Source organism: Marmota monax, unplaced genomic scaffold (genome assembly GCF_021218885.2).
Source record: "Marmota monax isolate L192 unplaced genomic scaffold, Marmota_monax_Labrador192_F-V1.1 WCK01_AAM20220418_F8-fsc00081, whole genome shotgun sequence".
In the NCBI taxonomy this organism is placed as follows: Eukaryota; Metazoa; Chordata; class Mammalia; order Rodentia; family Sciuridae; genus Marmota; species Marmota monax.
The window spans coordinates 5,479,576-5,503,097 of NW_026695234.1; the positions used below are offsets into that span (position 1 = coordinate 5,479,576).

Sequence of the window (23,522 nt, forward strand, 5' to 3'; positions counted from 1 at the left end):
CTTCCTTCCCTCCCTCCCTTCCTTCCTTGTTTCTTTCTTCCTGGGGATTGAACCCAGGGGCACTTAACCACTGAGCCACATCCGCAGCCCTTTTTATTTTTTTATTTTGAGACAGGGTTTCACTAAGTTACTTAGGGTCTCACTAAGTTGCTGCGGCTGGTTTTGAACTTGAGATCCTTCTGTCTCAGCCTCCAAAGTCACTGAGATTACAGGCATGTGCCACTACGCCTGGCTCTCTTATCTGTTTCTACTGTAAACACCAAATTCTGCAATCTACCTTCCAGTTCATTCATTCTCTCTCAATTTGTGTCTTAAGTGCAATTTATCCCATCCATTCAATTTTCCATTCTCATAATTGTAGTTTTTATTTCTGAGAGCTCTATTTGGTTCTTCAAATCTGCCTGTCCTTTTTCTTGATCGTTGAAATATCATGTTTTTAACAAAAAACAAGTGTTGGTGAGGAGGTAGAGAAATCTGAACTCTTGTATGCTAATGTATGTAAAAATCAATGTGAAATGGTGCTAACTATATGGAAAACAAAACGGTGGTTCTTCAAACAATTAAAAGTTGAATTACCAGATGATCCAACAATCCCCACTTCTGGGCATATATCCAAAAGATTCAAAAGCAGGACTTTGAAGAGATACTTACATATTCACGTCCATAACAGCATTATTCACAATAGCTAAACAGTACAAGTAACTCAAATGTCCATTGACAGATGAACAAATAAACAAAATGTGTTTAAAACAATGGAATATTATTCAACCTTATAAAAGAACTTCTGACACCTGCTACATCATGAAGAGCCTTAGGACATTCTCCTGAGTGAAATAAACCAGGCACAAAATGACAAATACTGTATGTTTGCACTTATAAGAGGTACATAGAATAGTCAAATTTATAGAAAGTAGAATGGTGATTGTCAGGTGCTGTGGGGAGGGAGAGGTGAGGAGTTACTACTTACTGGATATAGAGTTTCAGTTTTGCAAGGTGAAAACAATTCTGTGAATGGATGTTGGTGAGGGTAGCACAATGTAAATGTACTTAGTCCATTGAACTGTGCATGTAAAAATGGTTAAGATGGTAAATTTTAGATTATGTGTATTTTACCACAATCTAAAAAAAATTAAATGTTGAAATAGCATTTAATTATTTAAACATTCTGCAAGTTATCATATTGGAATCCCTATAGTATGGTGGTTTACAGCATGCACTTTGTAGTCAAAACATTATGATCAACTTAACTAGTTTGTAACGTCAGGCAAGGTATTTTACCTCATTGTGTCTTCGTCTTTTTTATCCATAACATGAGGATAAGAATAATACTACATTGTAGGTTAGTGTAAGGGTATGCTAGTTTTGCAGTGCTGGGGATCAAACCCAGGGCCTCATGCATTCTAGGCAAGTGCTCCCTCATTGAGCTACACCTCCAGCCCCTGCATCAGTACACTTAGAACAGTGCCTGGCACATGGGAATACTCTATTAATATTATAATTGTTTGATCATCCTGACATCTGAGGTCCTTGGGTTCTAAATTAGCTGTTTATAATGATTCCCACTTATGTCGTGTTTTCTTTTTAAATATCTTTCTGATCTTCAATTGAAAGCTCATATTTGAAGATCTTTGAGAATCCTGAGGCTTTACAAATTGGGGATATTGTCCTTCAGAGGATCCGCCACCTGAGACCCATTTGCCCCCTTCTCTTATATCTGTTACATAGGGGAATCCCGGGTTCAGTTTCCCTGCAGTGGGTCCGGGTTTAGTTCTTATCTAGCTTTGAGAGAGGTCTTTGTCCCTGAGACAACCCAAGATCTTAAGTTTGTTGTTCCCAGATCACCACTTTAGTTTCTGCTCATGGTTCTGATGGCTTTGTTTATTTTTATTTTGTTTATTTGTTTTTTGACTGTTGAGGATTTCCGTCATCTTCTAAGACTCTAGTAAAACATTAACCAGTATATTTTATGAGCCTTCATACTTCTGGAGAAATCCACGGGGCTTCACTCTCCCACATTTTAAGTACAGGCACTTATGAATACTTAGTTTCCAGAACTTAGCTTGGCGACTGCCTCATGCCTGGCAGGTGACACTTTCTTTTTTCCTTCATTTCTTTCTTTTTTAAATAAAAGAACCACATGGAGGGCCTTGTAGGAGGAAGAAATGAGGCCACAGAGGTGTAATATCTCTTTCCAGCCACTTGGGGAGCTCTGCTTGAATGTCACCCTTGAATGCTTAAATTGGCTCTCTCCCAAGTCACAGGGTGTCCTTAGCCCACAGCGGACATCAGGCAGACAGAGAGGGAAGCGGGAGAAGCCTATGTGGGGAGGAGATGCCCTGGCGTCCCCAGGTGCAGCTCGCTGTTGCCCCCACTTAGCAGATCTGGTCTCCATGTCTCTGTTTCTTGTGCCTCTACTTTGAGAAGTAATTGTCTCCCCAGGACCTTTTCATCCCTAGGCCAAAGAATTAATGCCTGATGGTCCTAGCTCCATTCTTATCAAGCAGCCCAGCAAACGTGTACCAAAGATACCATCATTTAATGACAACGACTCTTAGAAGTAACAATAATAACACCTGTAGGTAACAGTAGTCACGCCAAAGGTAGGATGGTGCATTTACATTACACCTGGTTTCTTGTTCCGGTGGGCTTGGGAATGGGTGGAGAAGGGAGAGGGCTGGCCAGACCCTCTTCTCCTCCTCTCCAGCCTGGTTATCTGGGAAGAGCCCTCTTCCATTCAGTAGAGGGGGAAAGTTCCACCTGAGTTAGCAGTGCCTCTGAGACCTCGGTGCATAGCTGGCTCCGTTCAGCGGGCTGCATCTCTCCCTGGGATTCTGGAAGCACTGGGGATGACTGAGCTAGGGCAGCTGCCTTCCTTCTGGGTGTCTCTGGGGTGTGAGGGTCTTGCAGGAACGGAGGCCGTTTGCTGCTCTAGCAAATGCCAAGGCCGTGGGTGGAGAGACAAGCCCCAGTGTGGGACTTCTGGGGGATCCCCAGTGGGTAGGACTGGAGAGAAGCAGCTCTGAACGCTGCAGAGGAACAGCAGCCTTACATCTCAGACTAGAATGAAAGAGCGACAAAGGGAAAGTCAGAGGAGTCGAAACTTGACATCGTGATGACAGGGGCAGAGTTATCTTCCTCTCTGCACTACTATGCTCTCTTTATAGTCTCTAGGGACCAGGAAGTCTCAGAAACCTTTCCACCCTCTTCCTTATCACAATCTTTCCCTGGAAAGGATCTGATAGTCTCCTTCTGTTAGGAAACAGTGATAAAGCTTGATAAAGTGGATGTGTTCCATGCCCTAAGGCACTGGCAGTTAGCAGGAATCTCTGACCTCAGGAATTTCAGCCTTAATGAAGGAATCTCAGGCTATCAGCTTGTTGGGAAGGGAAATTATGTGGGAGGCAAAAGGTTGTCGGGATCACTTAAATCTAAGGATGGTTGGTGCTCTCATGGTAGAGGAAAGAGGGAAGTCACCCTGGGTGGGACGAATGTGCTCACCTTCCACACACTGTAGATCCAGTCGAGATAGGCTGTGACCTTGGTGTACACTCCTGGGGTACTTGGGCCCCCACAGCCATGTCCCCAGCTCACGATGCCTACCACCTTCCAGTGGTCAGACTGGTACATCAGGGGTCCACCACTGTCACCCTGTGAGAGGCCAGAACAGGGGTTGCTGGGGAGGGTGGCCAGGGGCTGGCTTCCTTCCTCCTGGTCCTGCACTTTCCAGCACTCTCTGCCATTCTGCCCTCAGCCCCCTTGCTCCTGCCCGACCTGCATCCAGAAGTGCTCTTCTCTGCTGGAGCAAAAAGGTCTGTTGGTGGTCAAGTAAATCGTGGGCATGCAGTGAGCCTTCTCCAGAGGCCCTAACTTACACCAGCAAACTGAAGGCTGAAAAGGACCCGGGGGGAAGGAAGTTGGGTTTTCTTTGTGTAATGTGGTAGTTCTAGAGTTTAATTAACCACTTATGGAGTGACTATTTTGTGCCTGGGCAATTGGGATTCTATTAGTTAAAGGAAAGAAGGAAGGAAGGAAGAAAGGAGGGAAGGAAGGAAAGAAAGAAAGAGAGAGAGAGAGAAAGAAAGATCCCTGCTCTTAGGAAGCTTAAGATCAAATGGGATGAGGAGCATCAAAAAGCAAGTAAGTAACAAATGACAAGATGTCCCTTCTCTGAACCCAATAACACTACAGCCTGTTTGTGATGTCCCCACCACCACTGTGAACTCCTTGAGGGCAGACACTGACTCTAAAGCCCACCATGTTGGTGGCACACAAGAGATGACCAAGAGATGCCTCTTGAAGGCAGGATTTAATGACTGGGAATGGGATTGGAGTAGGTTTGGGGAGTTTTAATGAAAATGTTCTGAAGACCTCCTGGAGGTGTGGGGTAGTAAAGTTCTAGTAAAGTTCAGCAGTGGAGAGACTGTCACAGAGAGAAGAGATCTGGGGTCCCTATCTTCATGGACCTGTAGATGATACGTAAGGGTGGGTGGGGAGGATGAGGAATGTCATCTTTGTGTGAGAGATGGACATTCGAAAGCTTGCTATTTATCTGGTCTGTCCACCCACCCACCCACATTCTTAAATCTTCATGTTCCTTCCTTCCCTCCCTGTCTCCCTCCTTCCCCTCATCACGCTGAATGCCCACCACATGCGAGATTTCGTATTAAGCCTTCAGCCTCTGGGGGTTCATATTTCTCCAGGATGTACCCCCCCTAACCACAGAACTCCACATGACCCTGGGAGGCCCCACCTGGCAGGTGTCCACGCCACCTCCTGGGACGCCTGCACACAGCATCTTCTCAGTGACTTCTCCCTGGTAGGCATCATCTGCATTGCACCGGGTGTGGTCAATGACCTGGACTGACGCCTGCAGCAGTGTGTCAGACATCTTCCCTGGGAGGTGAAACACACTCACACTCTCATTCTTGCCGTCTACCCCCAACCCAAGTTCATTCTCTGCATCACTAGATCTCTTTGCTTTATACCTGGAACCTTGGTGCTTGGTCCTCCAGGATGGGCTTTTCTGAAGGATGGGCCGCCTTCCCATCACCCCTTGGGAGCTGCTCTCTCATACAAGGTTATCTCTTGCCCTATGTTCCTGAGTCCAGGACTTACCACCATTCTGCTCGGTAAAGCCCCAGCCGACGACCCAGAGTTGGGTGGCTGGAGCAAGCTCCTCATCAAAGAAGGGCAGGCAAATGGGCCTGATTGTACCTGCCAGGAGTGGAGAGGAAGAAGAGATCCCAGCTTCATGACTTTTAAAATTTTCTGTTTTAGGATGCTTGGGCTGGGGATCTTGCCCATCTCTCTTGTGGGAGAGACTGGATTAGCTCATTCTTAGAGATGCTAAAGCCCTGGCCTGTGGACACACCTTTAATATGAAAACCAACCAATGCCAAGTCTATCCCCCAACCTCCTTTATCTAACTCTCACACACCAAACCAACATTTTCCCCCTCCCTATATCACTCTGGGGCCAGGTACTAGAAACCTAGAGACCAAGCTCCATAGCCCAGACAACTCTTCACACCAGCCAATGCCAAGCTTGCCCAAACGTGCCTACCCAGCCTCGGACTCTGGCCACGCTTTCCCCTCTCTCCTTCTGCCTCCTGACCCGCCCAGGTCCTTTCCTAAGTGGTCCTGCATGGCGAGGTAGGCCCCATCCTCTCAGAAACTGTTAAGTAATAAAGTCTTTGTTCTGAGGCAGTTGTCTCCAGGTCTGACACCTTACCACTCCTGAATAAAACAAATCTCAGGGACAAACTTTGAAACATGACAAGGGCTTAGAAGAGCCTGGTGACTAAACCTTCTGAAAGGGTTTCTTTGACACTTGTTTAGAATCCCATAGAACAGGGCCACCCTCTGGGCTCTGTCCCTTGGTACTACCTCACCTGAGAATGTCAGTGGGTTCTCTAGCTTCATAAGGGCAATGTCCTTCTCTTTGGGGTACAAGGTGTTGTGCTCAGTGATGAAGATCTTGGCCACAGGTAGGGATGGGAAGCTGCTCAATTTTTCTGAGCCGACCCTCACCTTCCAGTTGGACACATCACGATAGTTCCTGGGGACAGAGAAGGATGGCTTCAAGTTTGAGCCAAGCATGAGAAGGGTTTGCCAGGGGCTGAGTCCCCAGGGCCCTAGAGATTAGAGTGCTGAGTGCTGCTGCCTTAGGAGGTAATCTGATGGTGGAGGCAGGGTGGTGGGGAAGGGCAGTCTGAGGAATCACCTTCCCTATAGGGGATTTGATTGTTTTCCTTGGTGAAACAGGCCCAGGAAAATGTCTGCCTGGAGTGCTGAGCTGTGGGGTCCTGGCGCTCTTTATTCCACCCTTGTTCTTGGCTGTGCTACTCACATGGTGCTTACACTGTGGTCAGCGACTTATGGGCTTGTCTTTCATGATTCCCACACCAGACATAGCTTAGTATGTGGCCCCCTCCTCCCCACCAGGAAATGATTTATACCTCTTGTCAGATTCTCAAAAAGCCTGAGAACCCTGGGGCTAGACTGGGAATGCTTGATGGGGTAGCCTTGGAGTCTCTCTCATGTCCTAGGCACATAATCTGGATCTCCGTTCCTTTAGATACTTATGAAATGTTGAATGAATGAGTGAAAGTGAAGGCAGCCTGGGATGGCCCTTTCCCAGAGGTTTGGCAGGCCTCTCTGCTGGACAGAAAGGGAACCTATGTCTGTTCAAGGAGATTTCTGGACATAATGAAGTATGATAGTGATTCTAGACCCTGGTACCACTCCCTGTAAACTGGCAAAGAGGAAGTGAATTCTCAGGACTCCATGTAGGTGGGAAGAGCTTTTGTGGAGTGGAAGATTTGGAGGATGAGGTAGGTATCTGATGGCTTTTCTATCCAGAAATGTCAGACTTGGTACCCAGCACCCTCTGCTCAGGCTTAACAATGGGCATCCTGGCCAGTGTCTCACTGAAGGGTCCACATCCTGGCAATGGTCTCCAGGGCATCAGGAAACAAGCCAGGAGATGCAGTCCCTTCATGGCGTTGGTCCCCCCAGCCTCCTTGCGTTCAGAGCCTTACCTGAAGCAGTGGGCTGCCGTGAGGATCCACTGGGGATCCAGGATGCTTCCTCCACAGACGTGTTGCTTGTTGTACTGGAGGCTGACCTGCCAAGGCCAAGAATCCACAGAGGCCTCCTCCCCGCCCACCACCCGAGGAGCCTTGAGGCTCCTCCCACAGGCTGGACTCCATCGGTAGGAGGGAAAAAGGGGAAGTCAGACTCAGGGGGTTGGGCTGCCTCCTCTGATAGCCTAGTCTACCCTGAGCAGAGCCCTTAGGACTGGTACCAGGAGCCAGGGAGGACCAGGCCAATTCTGAATTGTTCTTAGAGCGACATTGAGTGTTCCAGACCACAGGCTTTCCCTCAGACCTCCCTCTCCTTTTGTTTGACTTTAGGTGTGTTTAGGAGTCTTTATTGTCAACTTGGGTGTGTGCACTGTGCTGGGAATTTATGACCTTCCAACTAAACAGGGATGCAGAGTTATAAAAGTTCCACCCAGGCGCATGTCCCCAGCTGCTCCTGCTGAGTAACAGTAAATACGCCCACAAGCTACTTTGGCACCCGGAAGTGGGAAGAAATTTCCAGAAACTGGATTTTCGTATCTCCAACTCATCTTTCTTCAAGTTTGGCCCCCCTGCTAAGCAAGGCTCCTGATCAGTCATCCTGTCTTTCCCCTGACCGGACCTGGTTTTCCGCATCTGACCTCCAGCCCCCTCCCTGCCTGTCCTGTCCCTTGGGCGGCCCCTGCCACGGTGGTGCTTCCAGCAGGGAAAGGCTGCCACCCTGTCCTGCATGTCTGGCACTGTGCCAGGGGGGCCTTTAGGATACTGTCTGTTTTCAAACCGCTTTTACCTGCCACCTTGCTCACCCACCCAAAGCTCTCTGTTGGCAAGGTTAGAGTTTAAACTCTTTCTTCTGGCAGACTCCTGCTGGATTTATATAAAGTTTCTGTCTAGCCAAATTGATCTGCTTACTGCTCCCTGCTATGATTTGGATTCAGTTTGAATGAGTCCCCTAGAGGTCCGTGTCTGGGAGCTTGGGGTGGTGTTGAGGTGGCGGGAACTCTAAGAGTTGCCACCTTATGGCTCTTAGGTTGTTGGAGAGGCTGCCCTCAGAAGGGATCAAGGTTGTTTTCCTGGGATTCCTGAGTGCTTGTGAAAGCCATTTGTTATAAGAGTAAACCTGACTCCTGAATGGCTCTTGGGCTTTTTGTTTTGAAATATGATCTCTTGTTCCTGCAAGTTCTCCTGTCATTAGCCATCATCTGAAGTTAGATCCTCAAAAGAGGCCAAATCAATGGAGCTGCCTGATAGTCAACCTTCAGCTTTCGAAACTGTGAATTAAATAAACTTATTTTCCTTATAAAGTTAGCCTCCTTCAGGTATGTCATTACAGTAATGAAAAACTAATATCCTCAAGTCATGGGCTGTGAGTAGAGGGTAGAAGATAATTCCTAACATCAACCATTTGTAGGAGCACTGAGCTATAAGCTCAAAGGCTAAAGAATAAAGGTTCGGCCTGAACAGAGTGAAGCTTGGAGTCTGGAAGACTCTAAATGATCCAGATTTAGGAATGCAGAGGAAGGTCTTCCTCCTTGGTCATTCCTACCCAGGTCTCAACCCCTCAGAGATGGAGCATACTCACCAAGGCAGTGCAGGGCAACCAGGGAGCCTGAGAGACAAGGTCTGGAAGAGAGACACAGGGCCCTGTGGGTTCTGCTTCTCCCTTGGCTGGAAGGCAGGGACTCTGACCTTCTGGTACTATTGATTTTTCTCCCACTCCCTGGGAAATCTGGCTCTTGCATGATGGGGGCTGTATAGAAACTGCATTAACACTCAGTACAACCTGATTTGATCCAACAGCCCAGAATTGAACATATACCCTGTGCTGGGTCCTGCCCATTTCAAAGCCCAGCTCAGGCTCCTGGCAGCCTGAGCGAGAAGAGGGCAGAGCAGAGTCCACTGCACTGCGGGCTTTCCAAATGGAAGAAGAATGGGAGTTCAGTGGAATTCTAGGCAAACATCACCCGATTACCAACTCTGTCCTTTTCAAGATTTACTTTGATGAATGAGCAGCCCTCAGTAATTCCCTGGATGCTAAGAAGCCAGCATCCCGTCTGAGCCGCTTTGCTGCAGTGTGGCCGATTGCATTTAGATGCTGTGCTCTAATGCAGGGTGGCAAGGCCAGGGTCATGGAGCACTGCGAACGTGTGGAGGGCCTACTCTGGCCTGGGTGAGTGAGGGTAGGGAGGGATGAAGTGACTTTTGGAATCTTGCCTATTGGGCAATTTATTAGGGCACCAAAGGCAGTAGTAAAAACATTTGACTTTACCATTCAGACTGATAGCAAGACTTTATTCATCCCTCTGCCTTTGGGTAGGAGAGCACGCTTTGTCCAACTATGTATTCGATTAAAAAAAAGTTAACAAAGAAAATCTCTCAGAAAAGTTTTTCTATAGCTCTCAGTGCTGAATGATCTGCTTGGCTGGGAGTTCTTCCTTTTGTCTGGCTTACATGCCTTTTGCTGCTGGTCTGTTCAGGGTGAGCTGGCTTGCATGCTAGACTTTGCAGGCCAGAGGTCTCCTCTCACTTACCCACTTGAGTTCCGCACCTGAAGCTCCTGGCTGTCTTCTATCACTTTAACAACATCCAGATCCTGGTCTGGGCCAATCTCCACAGCTTTGAAAGTGGGTTGGCTGTGGAAGGGAGAGAGCTGTGAGCTGGGGCAGAGACCAGAACAAGATAGTAGGAGCAGCCCTGCTCTCAGGAGAGAGGGTGGCAGAGAATGCCGTTGTGGAGTAGGGGTGGTTTTGGTAAGTGGGATGGGGTCTGATTTGCTGTGCAATAGGAGACATTATCATGACATCCCAGGACTCAGTCCTCGGCAAAACACTGGCCTGACTTTTTTTAGTCCAGAATCTAGAACTTTGGAGAAATAGTAGGGATTTCCCTTTCTAGCTCCAAGCTGTGTGCCTATTTCAAATGGCCTAGTAGTTTCTTCTGGCTCACATCAGGGGAATGAAAGAAGCAAGGAGACCCAGCTAAGCTTCCTCTCACCTTGGAGGGGGTTGGAATGTGGATATCCAGTTTTCCAGGCAGGGCATCTGATCTGACTTTGACACCGGGTGTACATACACAGTCCCTTAGAGGTAGACGGGCCTGGATCTGTCTTGACATGAATCTAGACAACACTCCCCAACTTGAGCTACCCTCCCTCTTTCTGCTAATCCATGTGTGCCCTCTCTCAGACTGTGGGCTAAAGTCTTCCTTCCTCCAGAAAGCCTTCCCTGATCACTCCCATCTCTGTGATTGTTCTTTGGCTGAATCTGCCTCTTCCAAATCTTCCCCTTCCTTCTCCACCCTGTCCTGTTACCATAAAGTCTGCAGATAGGGTGGGGGTCAAGCCATGCCCTGACTGAATGATATATGCTTGGTCAGGAATGCTGCCATTCCCTGGGTGGACCCAGGTACTGGACCCTGGGAGTACCAAGAGCCTGTTTTAAAAGCCCTCAAGACTGAAGTTCTTATGCTGGTCCTGACACTAGTTTGATGTGTCACCTTGGGCAGGTCACATTCCTTCTCTTGGCTTCTCTAAGTCTCAGTTTTCTCCTCTGAAAAGTAGTGGCTGGACCAGATGATCCCCAAGGTCATCCCACCTGGACCACCTATGGTTTTGTGAACCTAGGTCAAGAAAGGCCTCCAGTCCAGGTGGAGGGAAGAAAGTGGAGAGATCTGAGTAGAGAAATCAATCCCAAAAGGAAGGACAAAGCTGGAAATGGACATTCCCAGGAAAGTTAACCAATTACACCCTCATTAATGAACTTTGATTTTGTATAGCCCAAGAGCCAGGTGGTTTGGCGGGCTCCAGAAGGACAGAGATTCCAGGAACATATCATCTTAAGAACCCCAAGAGACATCCGGGTTTTATAATCAAGCCTCAGCCTGCTGCGCTAGGTACAGCTGACACTGCAGTTAGCTGGACTGCAGTGGGGGGGGGGGGCTGGGCTGGGGCAGCTGCAGGAGGAGGGGAGAATAGCAGGTGCCAGGCATGTCCCTGGTCTCCTCAAAACCGAAGGTGGCAGGGGTCCTTTCTAGAGGGCCCTGGGTATTGCACCGCACGGAGGGTAGAGAGCAGCAGAAGCCTGTTAACTAGAGAGCAGCGAGGGCCAGGTGGATTTGTAATGGCTGCCTGGGGCATCTATTAAAAAGGACCTTGAGGCTGCTTTTAGAGTTCTGTGATTGGTTGGCAATATTTTCCTAGTGGTTATAATGTCTGCCTGTCTCTGGGTCAAGTTTCTTAGAATCCTGAAGAAGTTTGGCCTTCCAAGGAGAGGCTATCTCATTCTGCAACTGAATACAGGGGCTGTTTTCCATCCTCTTTAGGTAGGCTCTCCGGTGGCCAAATGTCTCACTTCCCCTTCCATTATAGATGAGGCGAGAGAAATGTACAAACGAGAGTCCCCGACAACACTGATGCCCAGGAACAAGGGCTCTTGGGCAGAGATTCTAGCCCTCTACCTCTCAGCTACTTCCCAAGCAAGTTACTTTCTCCAAGTCTACTTCTAATTTAGATATAATAATAACCATGTTTTTGGTTTTCTGCCAGGCTCAAATGAATATAAATATATATCATGCTAATTACCCTCTTATAATTATGCACCTTCCATTCACTCCAGACTTGGAACTGTGTTTGGAATTTGCTGAGGGAGCTGGGATTGCTGATGATGGGGCCCCAATGAAATCAGGCTCTTTTAAACTAAATTTTAACCAACAAGACTTTGTGTAAGTAAATCAGGCTTTTAGATTACTGGACAGGGGAGGCTTCTTGCAAAGGACAGAGGAGTGAAGATTGAGGAGTAAAGGGAAAGAGAAGATGCAGGGGAGCTGGAGCTGTGTGAGTGTGTGTGAGAAAGTGAGTGTGTTGCAGGACAGTGTGTATGAGTGTGTGCTGGGGGGCAGCTTAGATTCTCTCACTGGCACCCCTCAATCATCCTATGATGTCAGCATTATTTTTCCCAATTAACTCTCTCTCTCTCTCTTTTTTTTCCACACCAGAGATTAAACCCAAAGATGCTTAACCACTGAGCCACGTCCCCAGCCCCCACCCCCTTTTTTTTTAAGAGAGAGGAGAGGGAGAGGGAGAGAGAGAGAGAGAGAGAGAATGTATTTTTTTTGTTTTTTTAGTTTTTCGGCGGACACAACATCTTTGTTTGTATGTGGTGCTGAGGATCTAACCCGGGCCGCACGCATGCCAGGCGAGCCCCCCTTTTTGTTTTTTGAGACAGTGTCTCACTAAGCCGCTGAGACTGGCTTTGAATCTGTGATCCTCCTACTCAGCCTCCTGAGCTGCTGGGATTACAGGCCTGAGCCACCACACCTCACTCCAATTAACTCTTGAGGAACGGAGGTGTAAGAGCTTTCACTTCATGTTGCTCATGGGTGAAAGGGCTAGGATTCAAGACCAGTGCCATCTGACTGTACTTTAAGGAAAGAAGGAAGAGGACCCAAGAGGAAGGAGGAAGCAAGGAGAGAGGAGGCTATGGTGGGTGACACCTCTGATGGCCCAGGTTGGGTACCTGCTGTAGCCCATTTGCCCACAGGCTGTCTTGGCCAGAGTTTCTGTGAAGTTGTCGAAACAGGCAGAGGCCCAGTTCCCTGTGGCCGGGTCCAGCACCTGCAGGGTGGATCGGTCCTTGGAGAGTCGGACTGGGAGGGGAGGAACCTGGATCAGCTGGAGCATGGGACCCCTCTGGCCCAGTCCCCCAGAACTCATGAGACTAGCCCAAGCTCCCCAACCAGAAATGAGGACACTATGGGCACTGATGCTTTTAACATCCTGGGAAGTTCCTCCATTTGACTGTCTGCTTGACCCTCATTTTGACAATGGCCAGGGTTAATGTCCCAGGGTCAATCTTCATCATCATTCTGCCCTGTTTCCCTGACACAATGGTTAATAGCACCCCCTTTGGCTGATATAGGCACCAGTTGTTTTATTTATTTATTTATTTTTGGTACTGGGGATTGAACCCAGGGGTGTTTTACCACTGAGTCACATCCCCAGCCCTTTTAATTTTTTAATTTTGAGACAGGGTCTCACTAAATTGCTTAGGCCTTGCTAATTTGCTGAGGCTGACCTTGAACTTGTGATCCTCCTGTCTCAGCTCCCTGAGTGGCTGGGATTATTGTGTGTGCCACCATGCCCAGCTTAGGTGCTCAGTTGTGTGGTCACTCTGCCCCTGGTCCACACAGCTTGCCTGGCCTCGGGAAACTTCACAGCCAGGGACCTAAGTACTTCTCCACTTGAGGTCAAAAGGGGAGGTTGAGTGAGAAGTTCTATTAGCAGTAGGGTGACAGTTGCCTGGAGGCATTTGGCTTTAATGAAAAAGAGCAAATATAAAGGATGCCACTCAGGGCTGGGGATGTGGCTCAAGAGGTAGCGTGCTTGCCTGGCATGCGCGCGGTGCTGGGTTCGATCCTCAGCACCACATACAAATAAAAAAAAATGTCCACTGAAAACTAAAAATAAATATTAAAAATTCTCTCTCTCTCTCTTAAAAAAAAATTAAAAAAAAAAAGGATGCCACTCAGTCCTGCCTCTTGAAAGTCCCCATCACCCACATCCTGGGTTTTTTCTCTTCAGACCTCAAGTACCAGATGCATTGAGCTGGGCTAGGCCAGTCAAAGTCATGGGTTTTTGCTTCTTTCAAGGACTGAGATCCTTCCCAATATACAGCATGTTACAATAAGCACTAATGACTAGAAGGATCATTAGTAGGTTTATGGTCTGGCAATCTCTTTTCTAATCACCTTGAAATAACAGATTTCACGGAAATCCGGTCAAAACCTAGCAGGTGCAGCAGGAATGCGCAGGCTCAGGGACAATTTTCTGTGTCTTCTGGTCCATGTTTTGTCCATTGACCAGCGTCTGAGTGTATGCCAGGTGTGTAGTGCTGGAATCTAAAGGTGGTCATGACATGGTCCTGCGCTCCTAAAGCTTATTTGGCAGGGATAGACATTGACAAGTCAGTGTGCAGACCCTGTACAGTGACCCTGGACACCTGAGCTGGCTCCCTGCTGTGCCCATTCCCTTGCCCCTCAGCCCATGAACTCACCTCCCACCGCAGGCCTCTCAGGGAAGTCCTTGACACAGGGCTCCTCATCTTCTCCTGAGGCACAGTCCGGATGTCCATCACACATCTGTGTCCTCGGGAGGAAGTGCAGGGGGTGGCCGCAGATGAAGTAGTATCTATCCAGAATCACCTTGACTGGAAGGCAAGTGCAGGGAGAGGCCCAGAGGACTGAGGGTCAAGCAGGCTGCCCTGGGCAGGGAGAGGCTGTTTTTTCCTACAAGTAGTTCTGAGCTCAGAGGCCGGCAGATGGGGGTTCCAGGCCCGGGTCTGCCATGCAGTAGCAGATACGCCTGGTTCCTTAGCTATCAAGCAGAGATTATACTGGCCCATGTCTACGTGATGGCCCTGGAGTCCCGTCAGAATGTGTGTGTGGGAAATTGAGAATCTGACTCTGTCAACTGTTACCCCTCAGGTGATGAAGGAGGAGGCAGAATGGGGGACTTGGGGTCCCAGGACATGGTTCTGAGTCCTGGTTCTGCCACTTGCTGTGCATCTTCTCAGGAACTCCTCCCCCTGCTAGGCCTCACTTTCCTCCTCCACACAACGGGACGGTAACCCCTATCTCACAGGCTGTGGAGAACATGTGGCCAGCTGGTCGTTGTGAAAGTACCTTGTAACTCTCAGGTACAGCTTGAGAGGTGGGTGTTTTTATCGGGGGTTTGAAAGACCCATGAAGAGGTCTGTGCTTGGTTTTGTTTTCTGACTGCTGTCTTAGGATTCTGCCAGCTGCCTTCACCTTCGGTTGGTTGCTCCTTTGCCTTCTTGGGCTGACAGAAATGTGTTTGGTTATTAACCTCTTAGGGAACAGATGTTTTGAGAAGTGTCTCTGGTGATGATTCCCAACCAAACACCCTGGCCGAGGGGAGCTCTTCTTTTCTAGGTGCGCTGCCTCCAGTCCAGAATCAATCTCGACTCGTTCTGGGAGTGGTGATGCTGATTCTGTGACAGTTCCCACTTATCACACTGTACTGGGAGTTTTCCAAACTGTTGATCACAAATCCCAGGAACAACCTTAGGAGGCTGGTGCAATTACTGACTCTCATCCCTGAGAGGGAAACTGAGGATGGAAGAGTTAGCGTTTCTTCCCAAGCCCATGCCTTGCCTCTATGGTTCAGCCAGCCACTGTCTGCCTCCCAGAAGATGCACAAGGTGTGAGGGGCTGGCCTATTGCCTGCCTGGCTTCCCGCAGATAAATTGGCCTCTTCTCTCCACTGTGGCAGGACATATGCTCAGAGGAAATAAGCTCACTTTAATATTTAGACTGAATTAAACAGGCTGGTAAATCTGCTGATACCACTGCAAAACCACCACTTTAAGTTGTATATGAAATGTCCCCCCAAAGGTCCCTATGTTGAAGGCTTGGTCCCAGGGTGGTGCTATTGGGAGGTGGGATCTAGTGGGAGGTCTTTAGGTCATCGAGAGCATGACTCTGAAGGGAATCATGGGAGCCAGGTCCCTTCTTCTTCTTTTGCTCCCTGGATCATGATGTATGTGATGCCAGGTGTTTCCCCCATGATGTGCTACCTCACCACAGGCCCAAAGTGGTAAGGTCAATTGATCATGGACTTGAACCTCTAAAACTGTGAGCCAAAATAACCCCTTTCTCTTTACAAATTGATGATCTTGGGTGTTTTGTTATAGAGATGGAAAACTGACTATGTAATCATAATCATGTCAGGCCAGCCAACATGATTTCAAGAAGAAATGTTTTGGAGTTTTCTGCCTCTCACACACATTCAGGCTCCCAGTGATCTGGGTGGTGTTTATATTGTGGATCTGCATTTCCAGTGCCACGAGATGGAAGTGGACTTGCTCAGTCAGGGGCCTGGGGTCCTGCTCCAGTTCTTCCCTGATTGTTACACCTCCTCTTGCACCCTCAGTATAGAATGAAGGGTTGGACCAGAGGATCTCGGAGTGTTTTCCAAAGGGGTAGTGACTGCTGCCGCAGCAAAAGCCACCATGGTAACAAGTACAGACTCCCTAAGGGCCAGCCATTCCCAGGCTGTCCAGACAGTCCTGCCCTAGTTAGCAAGCACATGGCCTGCATCCTATCTCTGCATGCTGTGTGGTGACACATGCTTTTGCAAAACTTGGTTTTTATCTAGGTCCTTTGTGCATGTGATCTCGGTGGTGCTCACCATACTGCTTGAAGAAAGGCAGAACATTTATAGGTAGAGTCGGGATGACTGTCCCAGGTGTCCTGATTCTTACTCTCATCTCTGGTGCCCTACACCCTGCTGTTCACAGCCATGGTCAGTTCCCTGCTGTGACAAGGGGGTTGGTGAAGGCAAGGACTCAGTCTCAAAGTGTGGCCACTAGAAGGGACTGTGGGAATCACTGCTCATTCAGTGATCTTTGTTACCAAGTGGGCTGCTCAAGGTCACACTGGGTCTCAGGCAATGATGAAGACAGGGCTTTAGGGGGGAGGGGCACCTGCTAGGCAGTGTTCCCTCGCCTCCTCCCTTCTTCCCTCCTCACAGGCAGAGATGCTTTCTGTCCTTCCAGCCAGGAGGCTGCTCAGATCAACTCAGCATCAAGCTGCAGGGGCTGGGAAGGAGGGGGCGGGGCAGGCTTGCGTGGGCTAGTAACATGGGCCACGTGTGTAGCGGAACTTCTATCTGGGATAGAAGCCATCTGGGAGAGATGGGGGCGAGTTCAATTCCCCTTTCACTCTTGGAAGAAGGCTGTCTTCAAAGCAGGGGCGGATACATGTGGAGGCACCTTTTTTTTTTTTTAAGGCAAAGCTTTATGCAGATCACCTGCCTGTAACTGTGGGGGTGGGAGGGTGGAGGCTGTGGGTGGGGGCTGTCACTTACTGAGGGATGGGGGCGGTTTGAGGGCTGCCACTTATTGAGGGGGTGAGGGAGGGTACCGTCACCTGCTTAGGGAAAGAAAGTTGGGTAGGGCCTGTCACTTACTGAGGATAACCACAATGACGATAGTCGCCAGGCTCAGCAGTACTGCGATGATGGGGATCCCCACCTTTTTGAAGTTCTCCAGGGGAGTGCGGGGTTTGCGCAGGGTGGTGGCATCTGTAAGGAGGTGTGAGGAGGGCAAGAGTGTGCAGTCAGTGCTTGGAGCCCGCCCCGCCAAGGCCCACAGCTCCCACCCTCTGGCCTGTGGCAGGAATGCCTTGGGGACAGTTTTGGTTGATGCTGGGGGCTTGATCAGCACTCGGCCACCCACCTCCTCTGACCTGGGCTCACCCATCTTTCATAAGTGCTCCTGAAATGAGCCCGCAGCCCATCTGCCTCCCCCTCGTCTTGCCCTAACCGGTTCTGGGATGTGTCACCCTGTTTGGTCTGAACTGTGCCTGCCTTGGGAGAGGCCAGTCCCCTGGGGCATGTACTTGAGCCCATCCTCATTTATTGTGCTATCATTTACCCTTTTCCTGACTTGTCTTTCTTTGTATATCTTTTTATTTTTAATTGACACACAGTAATTGTACATATTTATGGGGTATAGCATGGCATTTCAGTACATGTATGCAATATATAAGGATCAGACTGGAGTAATCGACATACCTGTCATCTTAGACATTTAGCATTTCTTTGTGCTGGGAACATTCAGGATCCTCTCTGCTAGCTCTTTTGAAATATAATTGTTGTCAACCACAGTCACCGTACTGAGCTATAGAACAGTAGATATGATTTCTCCTATCTAGCCACACCCAACTTATCTTCTGAATAAAATAGAAGCTCCGGGAGGGCAGAGGCCTTCAGCACAGTGAACGCTTAATAGATGCTTAATAAATAAAATCTTGTGCACCCTGACAGCCTCCATCTCCAAGTCAAACCAACAAACAGTGAGTCCCCAGCATGGCCCTTGTCTTTAAGGAGATTGCGATTCAGAGAAGAGAAAAACAGGAAGACAGTGTACGTGACTAGAGACATGGCCAAAAGCAGACTGAGGAGGGCTTCCCGAGCAGGTGGCGCTTAGATATAGGTAGAAAGGAGGACCTGGACCCTGCGCCAGCCCCAGCACAGGCATGGAGGTGGAGAACCATGAGGGGGTGGGGTCCTGGAATCTGAGGTGTCAAAGCATGTCAGGAGGGAGGATAGTAAAGTCAGTTTGTGGAGACTCTCAAAACCATGCTTAGGCTGGGAGCAGTGGCACATGCCTATCATCCCAGTGGCTTGGGAGGCTGAAGCAGGAGGATCCCAAGTTTGAGGCCAGCCTCAGTCATTTAGTGAGACCCTGTCTCAAACTAAAATAGAAAAAGGGCTGGGGATGTGGCTCAGTGGTTAAGTGTTCCTGATACCAAAAAAAAAAAAAAAAAAGGTGCTTAGGTGTTTGAGTTTGAATTTTTATCTTGAAAGTGGTGAGTAGCCATGGAAAGTTTTTGAGCAGTGAAGAGACATGATAAAATTAATATTTAGAAAGAGGAATCTTTTGCTGGGGAGTTGATGAATTGGAACAAAAGATCCTGGGATCAGGGAGCAGTTAGGAGTCCTTCACTGCCTAGAACAGGGGTAATAATAACTCCGTGTCCATTTCACATGGCTATACAAGGAGATGGGACTTGGGAACAACTGGGAAATGCTAGATTTTCAGGAAGTAAGAGGTAGCAGAGATAGGTCCTTTTCAGTCCCCTGTCCTTGTGGGCCATAAGCTGAAGGGGTGCAGGGACCTCCTCTCTGGGGAGAGCTGGAACAGGAATTTGGGCACCCTGAGAAACCTGAGAAAGTGATAGGCCTCCCTCCTGCCCTGGACCCCATGTGACTTACTCTCTCATCCTCATTAAGTCTGCAGTCTTAGTGAGGCCTTTCTTGGTCTCCCTACCTAAAATGAAACCTTCTAGCATTTTCCATCCTCCTTCCATGTTTTCTTTTTTCCAAAAGCGCTTATCCTCTCTAACATACTCTACATTTTGTATGTTTTGTGTATTTTCTGTCTCTTCTACCTGTACCTGTAATGAAGACTCCAGGAGATAGGCCTTTGTGTCTGTTGTGTGCACTGATGAGTCCTAGGTCCCCAGAAGGGTGCCTGCCCCGCCGCAGACACTCCACTATTTGTCCAATGAACAAAGGAATTGCTCTCGACTGTTCCTGTAAGCACACCCTTCCATCTTTCTTCCAGGTCTCATTTTATTCTGCCTTAAATGGTAGCTAGTCAGGTGTCTGGCTGTATCCTTCTCTTCAGCTCTTCAAAAGCAAAGAGACTGCCAGAGACTGGTGTCCCATAAATGCTGATAGTAATGACTCTGCTGGTAAGGGAAAGCTGAAAATTTATGTTTCCATAAAAAAGCGTATTCACCTTAGCACCAAGTAGCTTATCAATAATATGAGCTGATATCATCATTTTTCAATGTTCCACAAGCCAAGCTGTTCTCTTTTCTGTGTGCATGGAAATGTTTCACAGAGGCATTCATTCATTCAGCATGATTAGGCCTGAGCCCCTACTTCTGGAGGCAGGAGATGGCTTGTTTTCTAGGAGAGCAAATGACCTATCCTGTGTCCAGGGCTCAAGGCCTCTGCCTCCTGGGCATTCTCAGGAAGGTCCTGCTCCCCTCATCAGGAAGGGAAGGGACTTCATACTTAGTTCAGATTCCAGAACCCACGGAGCTAGGAATGGCCTCCCTGCCTGCTGCTGTATTTTCCTTCAATCTTGCCCGTTGCTGCTGGACAGAGCTTCATAAAAGCTGGCTTTGGGCCTGTTGCTTTCCCCTTGAGAACTTATCACAGATCCTTACAGCTTGCGCATCTGGACCACGCTCCTGTCTGTGCTTTCTAAACCAGGGTGATTTGGCCTTGCTCTCCAGTGGGCTTCTACTGCTAGTCCCCACCAGCTCCCAGCTCTGCCCAGACACGGTTGTTCCTTGGTTCTGGAATGACTGGTATTAATTCTCACCTCTGCCTCTACGAGCTCGGGCCCTTCCCTCCTCCACTGAGACTCGTCACTCTCTTCTGCCCCTAAGAGGCTACTCATCCTGCAGGGACTGGCCCAGGCACTCTGCCTGACCCCTGGAGCAGCACTGATCTTTCTGGTTTGGTAGTTCTCAGGCTTATTCAGGGGGTGAAGCACTGGGAAGCTTGGTGTAGTGTTCCTGGGGGACACCATGGCCTCTGATACATTAATTCCAAAGTACAAACTAGGTGCTGTTTTTTATTTGCTGAAGATTCCATTGATTGTGAACATTATTAACTTGTGACCCTCAACTGAGAAAAAAGCTAACTAAGCAGGATTGAATATTTTCTTAATGATCTGTGCATATTAATCTGTTCCTTGCTCATTTGTTTTGCTGTTCTAGCAGGCTATCAGAAGTAGGTATCAATGGTTTAAGAAGGTGTAAAGGGTTGACTGGGGTTGTGGCTCAGAGGTAGAGTGCTTGCCTTACATGTGTGAGGAACTGAGTTTGATCCTCAGCACCGCATAAAAATAAATGAACAAAATAAAGGTATTGTGTCCATCTACAACTAAAAGTATTTTAAAAAAGAAGATGTAATGGAAGGAAAAAACCCTTAGATTTGAGAATATTCTGCTTATTACCTTATCTTTCTCCTAAAATTAGGCATTGCCACTTTCTTTTCTACATGTGAAAACACTGGTGTCCAGATGGTTTCTTGTTAGCATGGACATGCTGTGAACTCCATGAGGATAAGGACCTTGCTTACTGCTGAAGCCCAGCATCAGCCCAGGGCCTGGCACAAGGAATGAATTGGGGGATCATTGTTCCTGGGACTGTGGTTTGTGGGTTCTATTTCCCCAGACCAGGCCTCCTACTTCTAGAATGAATCCTGAAATTCACTGGTACTTAATGCTTGTTGAATGATGGCTGGATGAGGGATGGATGACACCCACAGCAGTTAGCACTTGGGATAGATGGTAACGGCCACGCAAGGGTGGCTCAGTATCTACTTGGTAACTGAAGCAGAAGCTGAAGGAGACATAGGGAAGCCAGACTTGAGCTTACCGGGGCTGTTCAGGGGTTGGTTACTGCCAGGATCCTGTAAATTAAAGGAAAAACATTGAGTTGAGTCGGGGAACTCCTCAGACCAGGGCTGACAGCTTAGGGGAGAGTCTTGGTTCATCTGTGTCCTCTTCTTCCTGCTAGGTCTAAGTTGGAGTTGCCTGGATTACTTGAGGTAGGTATTACAAGGACTGGGAGGGAAAGCTCCTTCCTTCCTTTCATTCCCAGTGCAAATCTAGCCTGCTAGAGGGACATCTTGCCCATTGGTGTCACTGGGCCAGGGATGACTGGCTGGAAGACTGGCTGATGTAGCTGGAGTCTGCAGGGGCTGAGTAGGAACACAGGCTCTACTTCCTGTTAACTGTGTGCCTCAGAAAGTTTCTGAATCTTTGTGAGCCTCAGATTTACCCTCCAAAAAGTGGGGGGGGAAAACACCTACCTCAGAGGGCTCCTGGGAGGATGAAATGAGTCATGTGGTAGAAAGTGCTAGACACACATGTGCCTCTCCTCCAGTCTCCGTGCTTCTATGCACTGGTACATGTTTTTACCACAGCACATTTCTTTTTTCTTTTTCTTTATCTTTTTTTTTTGGTGGTGGGGATTGAACCCAGGGCCTTGTGCATGCAAGGCAAGCACTCTACCAACTGAGCTATATCCCCACGCAAAGCACATTTCTTGATGGGTGGTCACTGGTTTTTTTTCTCTCTCTTCTTTATTTGGTTGATTTTCTTTTTTATTTAATTTAATTTAAATCGACAAATAATAATTCTGTTTGTCACTCTTTCCTATTGCCTTTTTAACCTTAGTGTTTGGCATTGGGCTTGTACTTAGTAATGACTCAATAAATGACTTGAACCTAATGGCTGTCTAGACTCTGCACCTTAGCTGGTTCCCAGCTGCCTTTTCTCAGTCATCACCCATGCTGGATGGAGGGGGCAGGTGGGAACATGTTAGGGGTGTTGGAGGAACTGCATAGAGATTGGCATGGTTTACCAGGTGAGATGATGCATGCCTGTAATCCCAGCGATTTAGGAGGCTGAGGTAGGAGGATCACAATTTCAAGGCTAGCCTTAGCAACTTAAAGACACCGTCAGCAACTTAGCAAGATTCTGCCTCAAAATAAAAAAAATTAGAAGTGCTGAGGAGTTGCTCAGTAGTAGAGTGCCCTGGGTTCAATCCCCAGGAGAGGGGAGGAGGCAGAGAGAGAGTTTGGCATGGCTGGAGAGGGAGGTGAGGTCAGGAGAGAGGAGGAGGCTAGGGGTAGAAAGACTCCACACATGTTTGAGAGATAAAGACAACGGGCATTGCCAATGCACTGGATGCCCTTGGGTAAGGGTGTCTGCTGAGATGTTGAAGGCCAGAGGGGGACTGGTTGGTAGGATTCTAAGAGCATCTGTCTAGTGGGTCCTTCCCTATCATATCTTCTTTTCCACGGAGTCACCTGGGCATACATGCCTGGATTACTTGAGGTAGGTAGTACAAGTATTTTTTTCTTTATTGTTAATTCAGCGAACATCTGCTGTACCCTTTGATGGACCAAAAATTGTGCTAGAAGCTGACACACAGAGGGAACAGAAAGCTTACCATCGGCACCTCCCTGGGCCTTCCCTCTTCACGGAAAGCTCAAGTGACCCAGTCCCCAACAGTGGCTAATGTTTCCAGCTGTTGTCCACTGAAGACATTACTTTCCTGTGTTCATATATCAATACATGTCCACATCATGTACAACCACAAGAACAGGAAACATTCCACATCCATTTGCAAACAATAGAGAAAGAAAAAAAAGTGAAACAAATCCAAACTGTACACTGGAATGACAGGGACTATTAATGTCTTGTTAATCATGACATCCTCAATGTCTCCTGCAAGGCACAGAATATAGTGAGTGTTGACTAAATATTTGTTGAATGAGAAAATTCATGAACCTATCTTAGTTTTATTATTCAGACTCAGACCAGCCTTCAAGAAACCAACTGTGGTATAATTGCACACTAAAATATTATGTGTTAGTCAAAAGAAATGAACAACAGTGACATGAAATAGTATAGATGGCATTAGCAATTTAACACTGAGGAGAAAAATAAGCCCCCAAAGATTACAGATAGCTCAGAATCTCTTTCATTAAGAAGCAAGGTATTGATGAAGGTGGGATTTGGGATGAGTGAGTCTAGCAAAATTCCTGCCTTGTATATCAAAGATGTACATTCAAATATACTTTCAAGAAAAGATAGCCTCTTCAACAAATGGTGCTGGGACAACTGGAAATCCATATGTAGAAAATGAAATTTAACCCCTATCTCTCACCCTGCACAAAACCCAACTCAAAGTGGATCAAGGAACAAGGCATTAGACCAGAGACACTGGTCCGGTTCTCCATCATGTCAGCTTAGGAACTGACTTCCTAACAAGACTCTTAAAGTGCAAGAAGTAAAATCAAGAATCAATAAATGGATGGCATCAAACT

General features: G+C 47.9%; 1 protein-coding gene across 2 annotated transcripts in view; it reads right to left on the minus strand.

Annotated features, from left to right (window-relative positions):
• Positions 1-2,517: 2,517 nt before the first annotated feature.
• The window catches only part of Tmprss4 (transmembrane serine protease 4), a 33,469-nt gene continuing 12,464 nt past the window's right edge, over positions 2,518-23,522 (minus strand). Inside the window, exons 2-13 of one of the 2 annotated variants that reach the window (XM_046438799.2) lie at positions 21,062-21,095; positions 17,067-17,180; positions 14,131-14,283; positions 12,595-12,724; positions 9,613-9,714; positions 8,664-8,704; positions 7,040-7,199; positions 5,891-6,057; positions 5,116-5,214; positions 4,751-4,893; positions 3,499-3,648; positions 2,518-3,057 (exon numbers count right to left, since the gene is read on the minus strand). In XM_046438799.2, coding sequence (XP_046294755.1) covers positions 3,046-3,057; positions 3,499-3,648; positions 4,751-4,893; positions 5,116-5,214; positions 5,891-6,057; positions 7,040-7,199; positions 8,664-8,704; positions 9,613-9,714; positions 12,595-12,724; positions 14,131-14,283; positions 17,067-17,180; positions 21,062-21,095 — 1,305 coding nt within the window. In that variant the 3' untranslated portion in view covers positions 2,518-3,045. Of the gene's footprint in view, positions 3,058-3,498; positions 3,649-4,750; positions 4,894-5,115; positions 5,215-5,890; positions 6,058-7,039; positions 7,200-8,663; positions 8,705-9,612; positions 9,715-12,594; positions 12,725-14,130; positions 14,284-17,066; positions 17,181-21,061; positions 21,096-23,522 lie in introns of those variants that run through there. The other variant, XM_058577148.1, reaches the window with a different exon arrangement.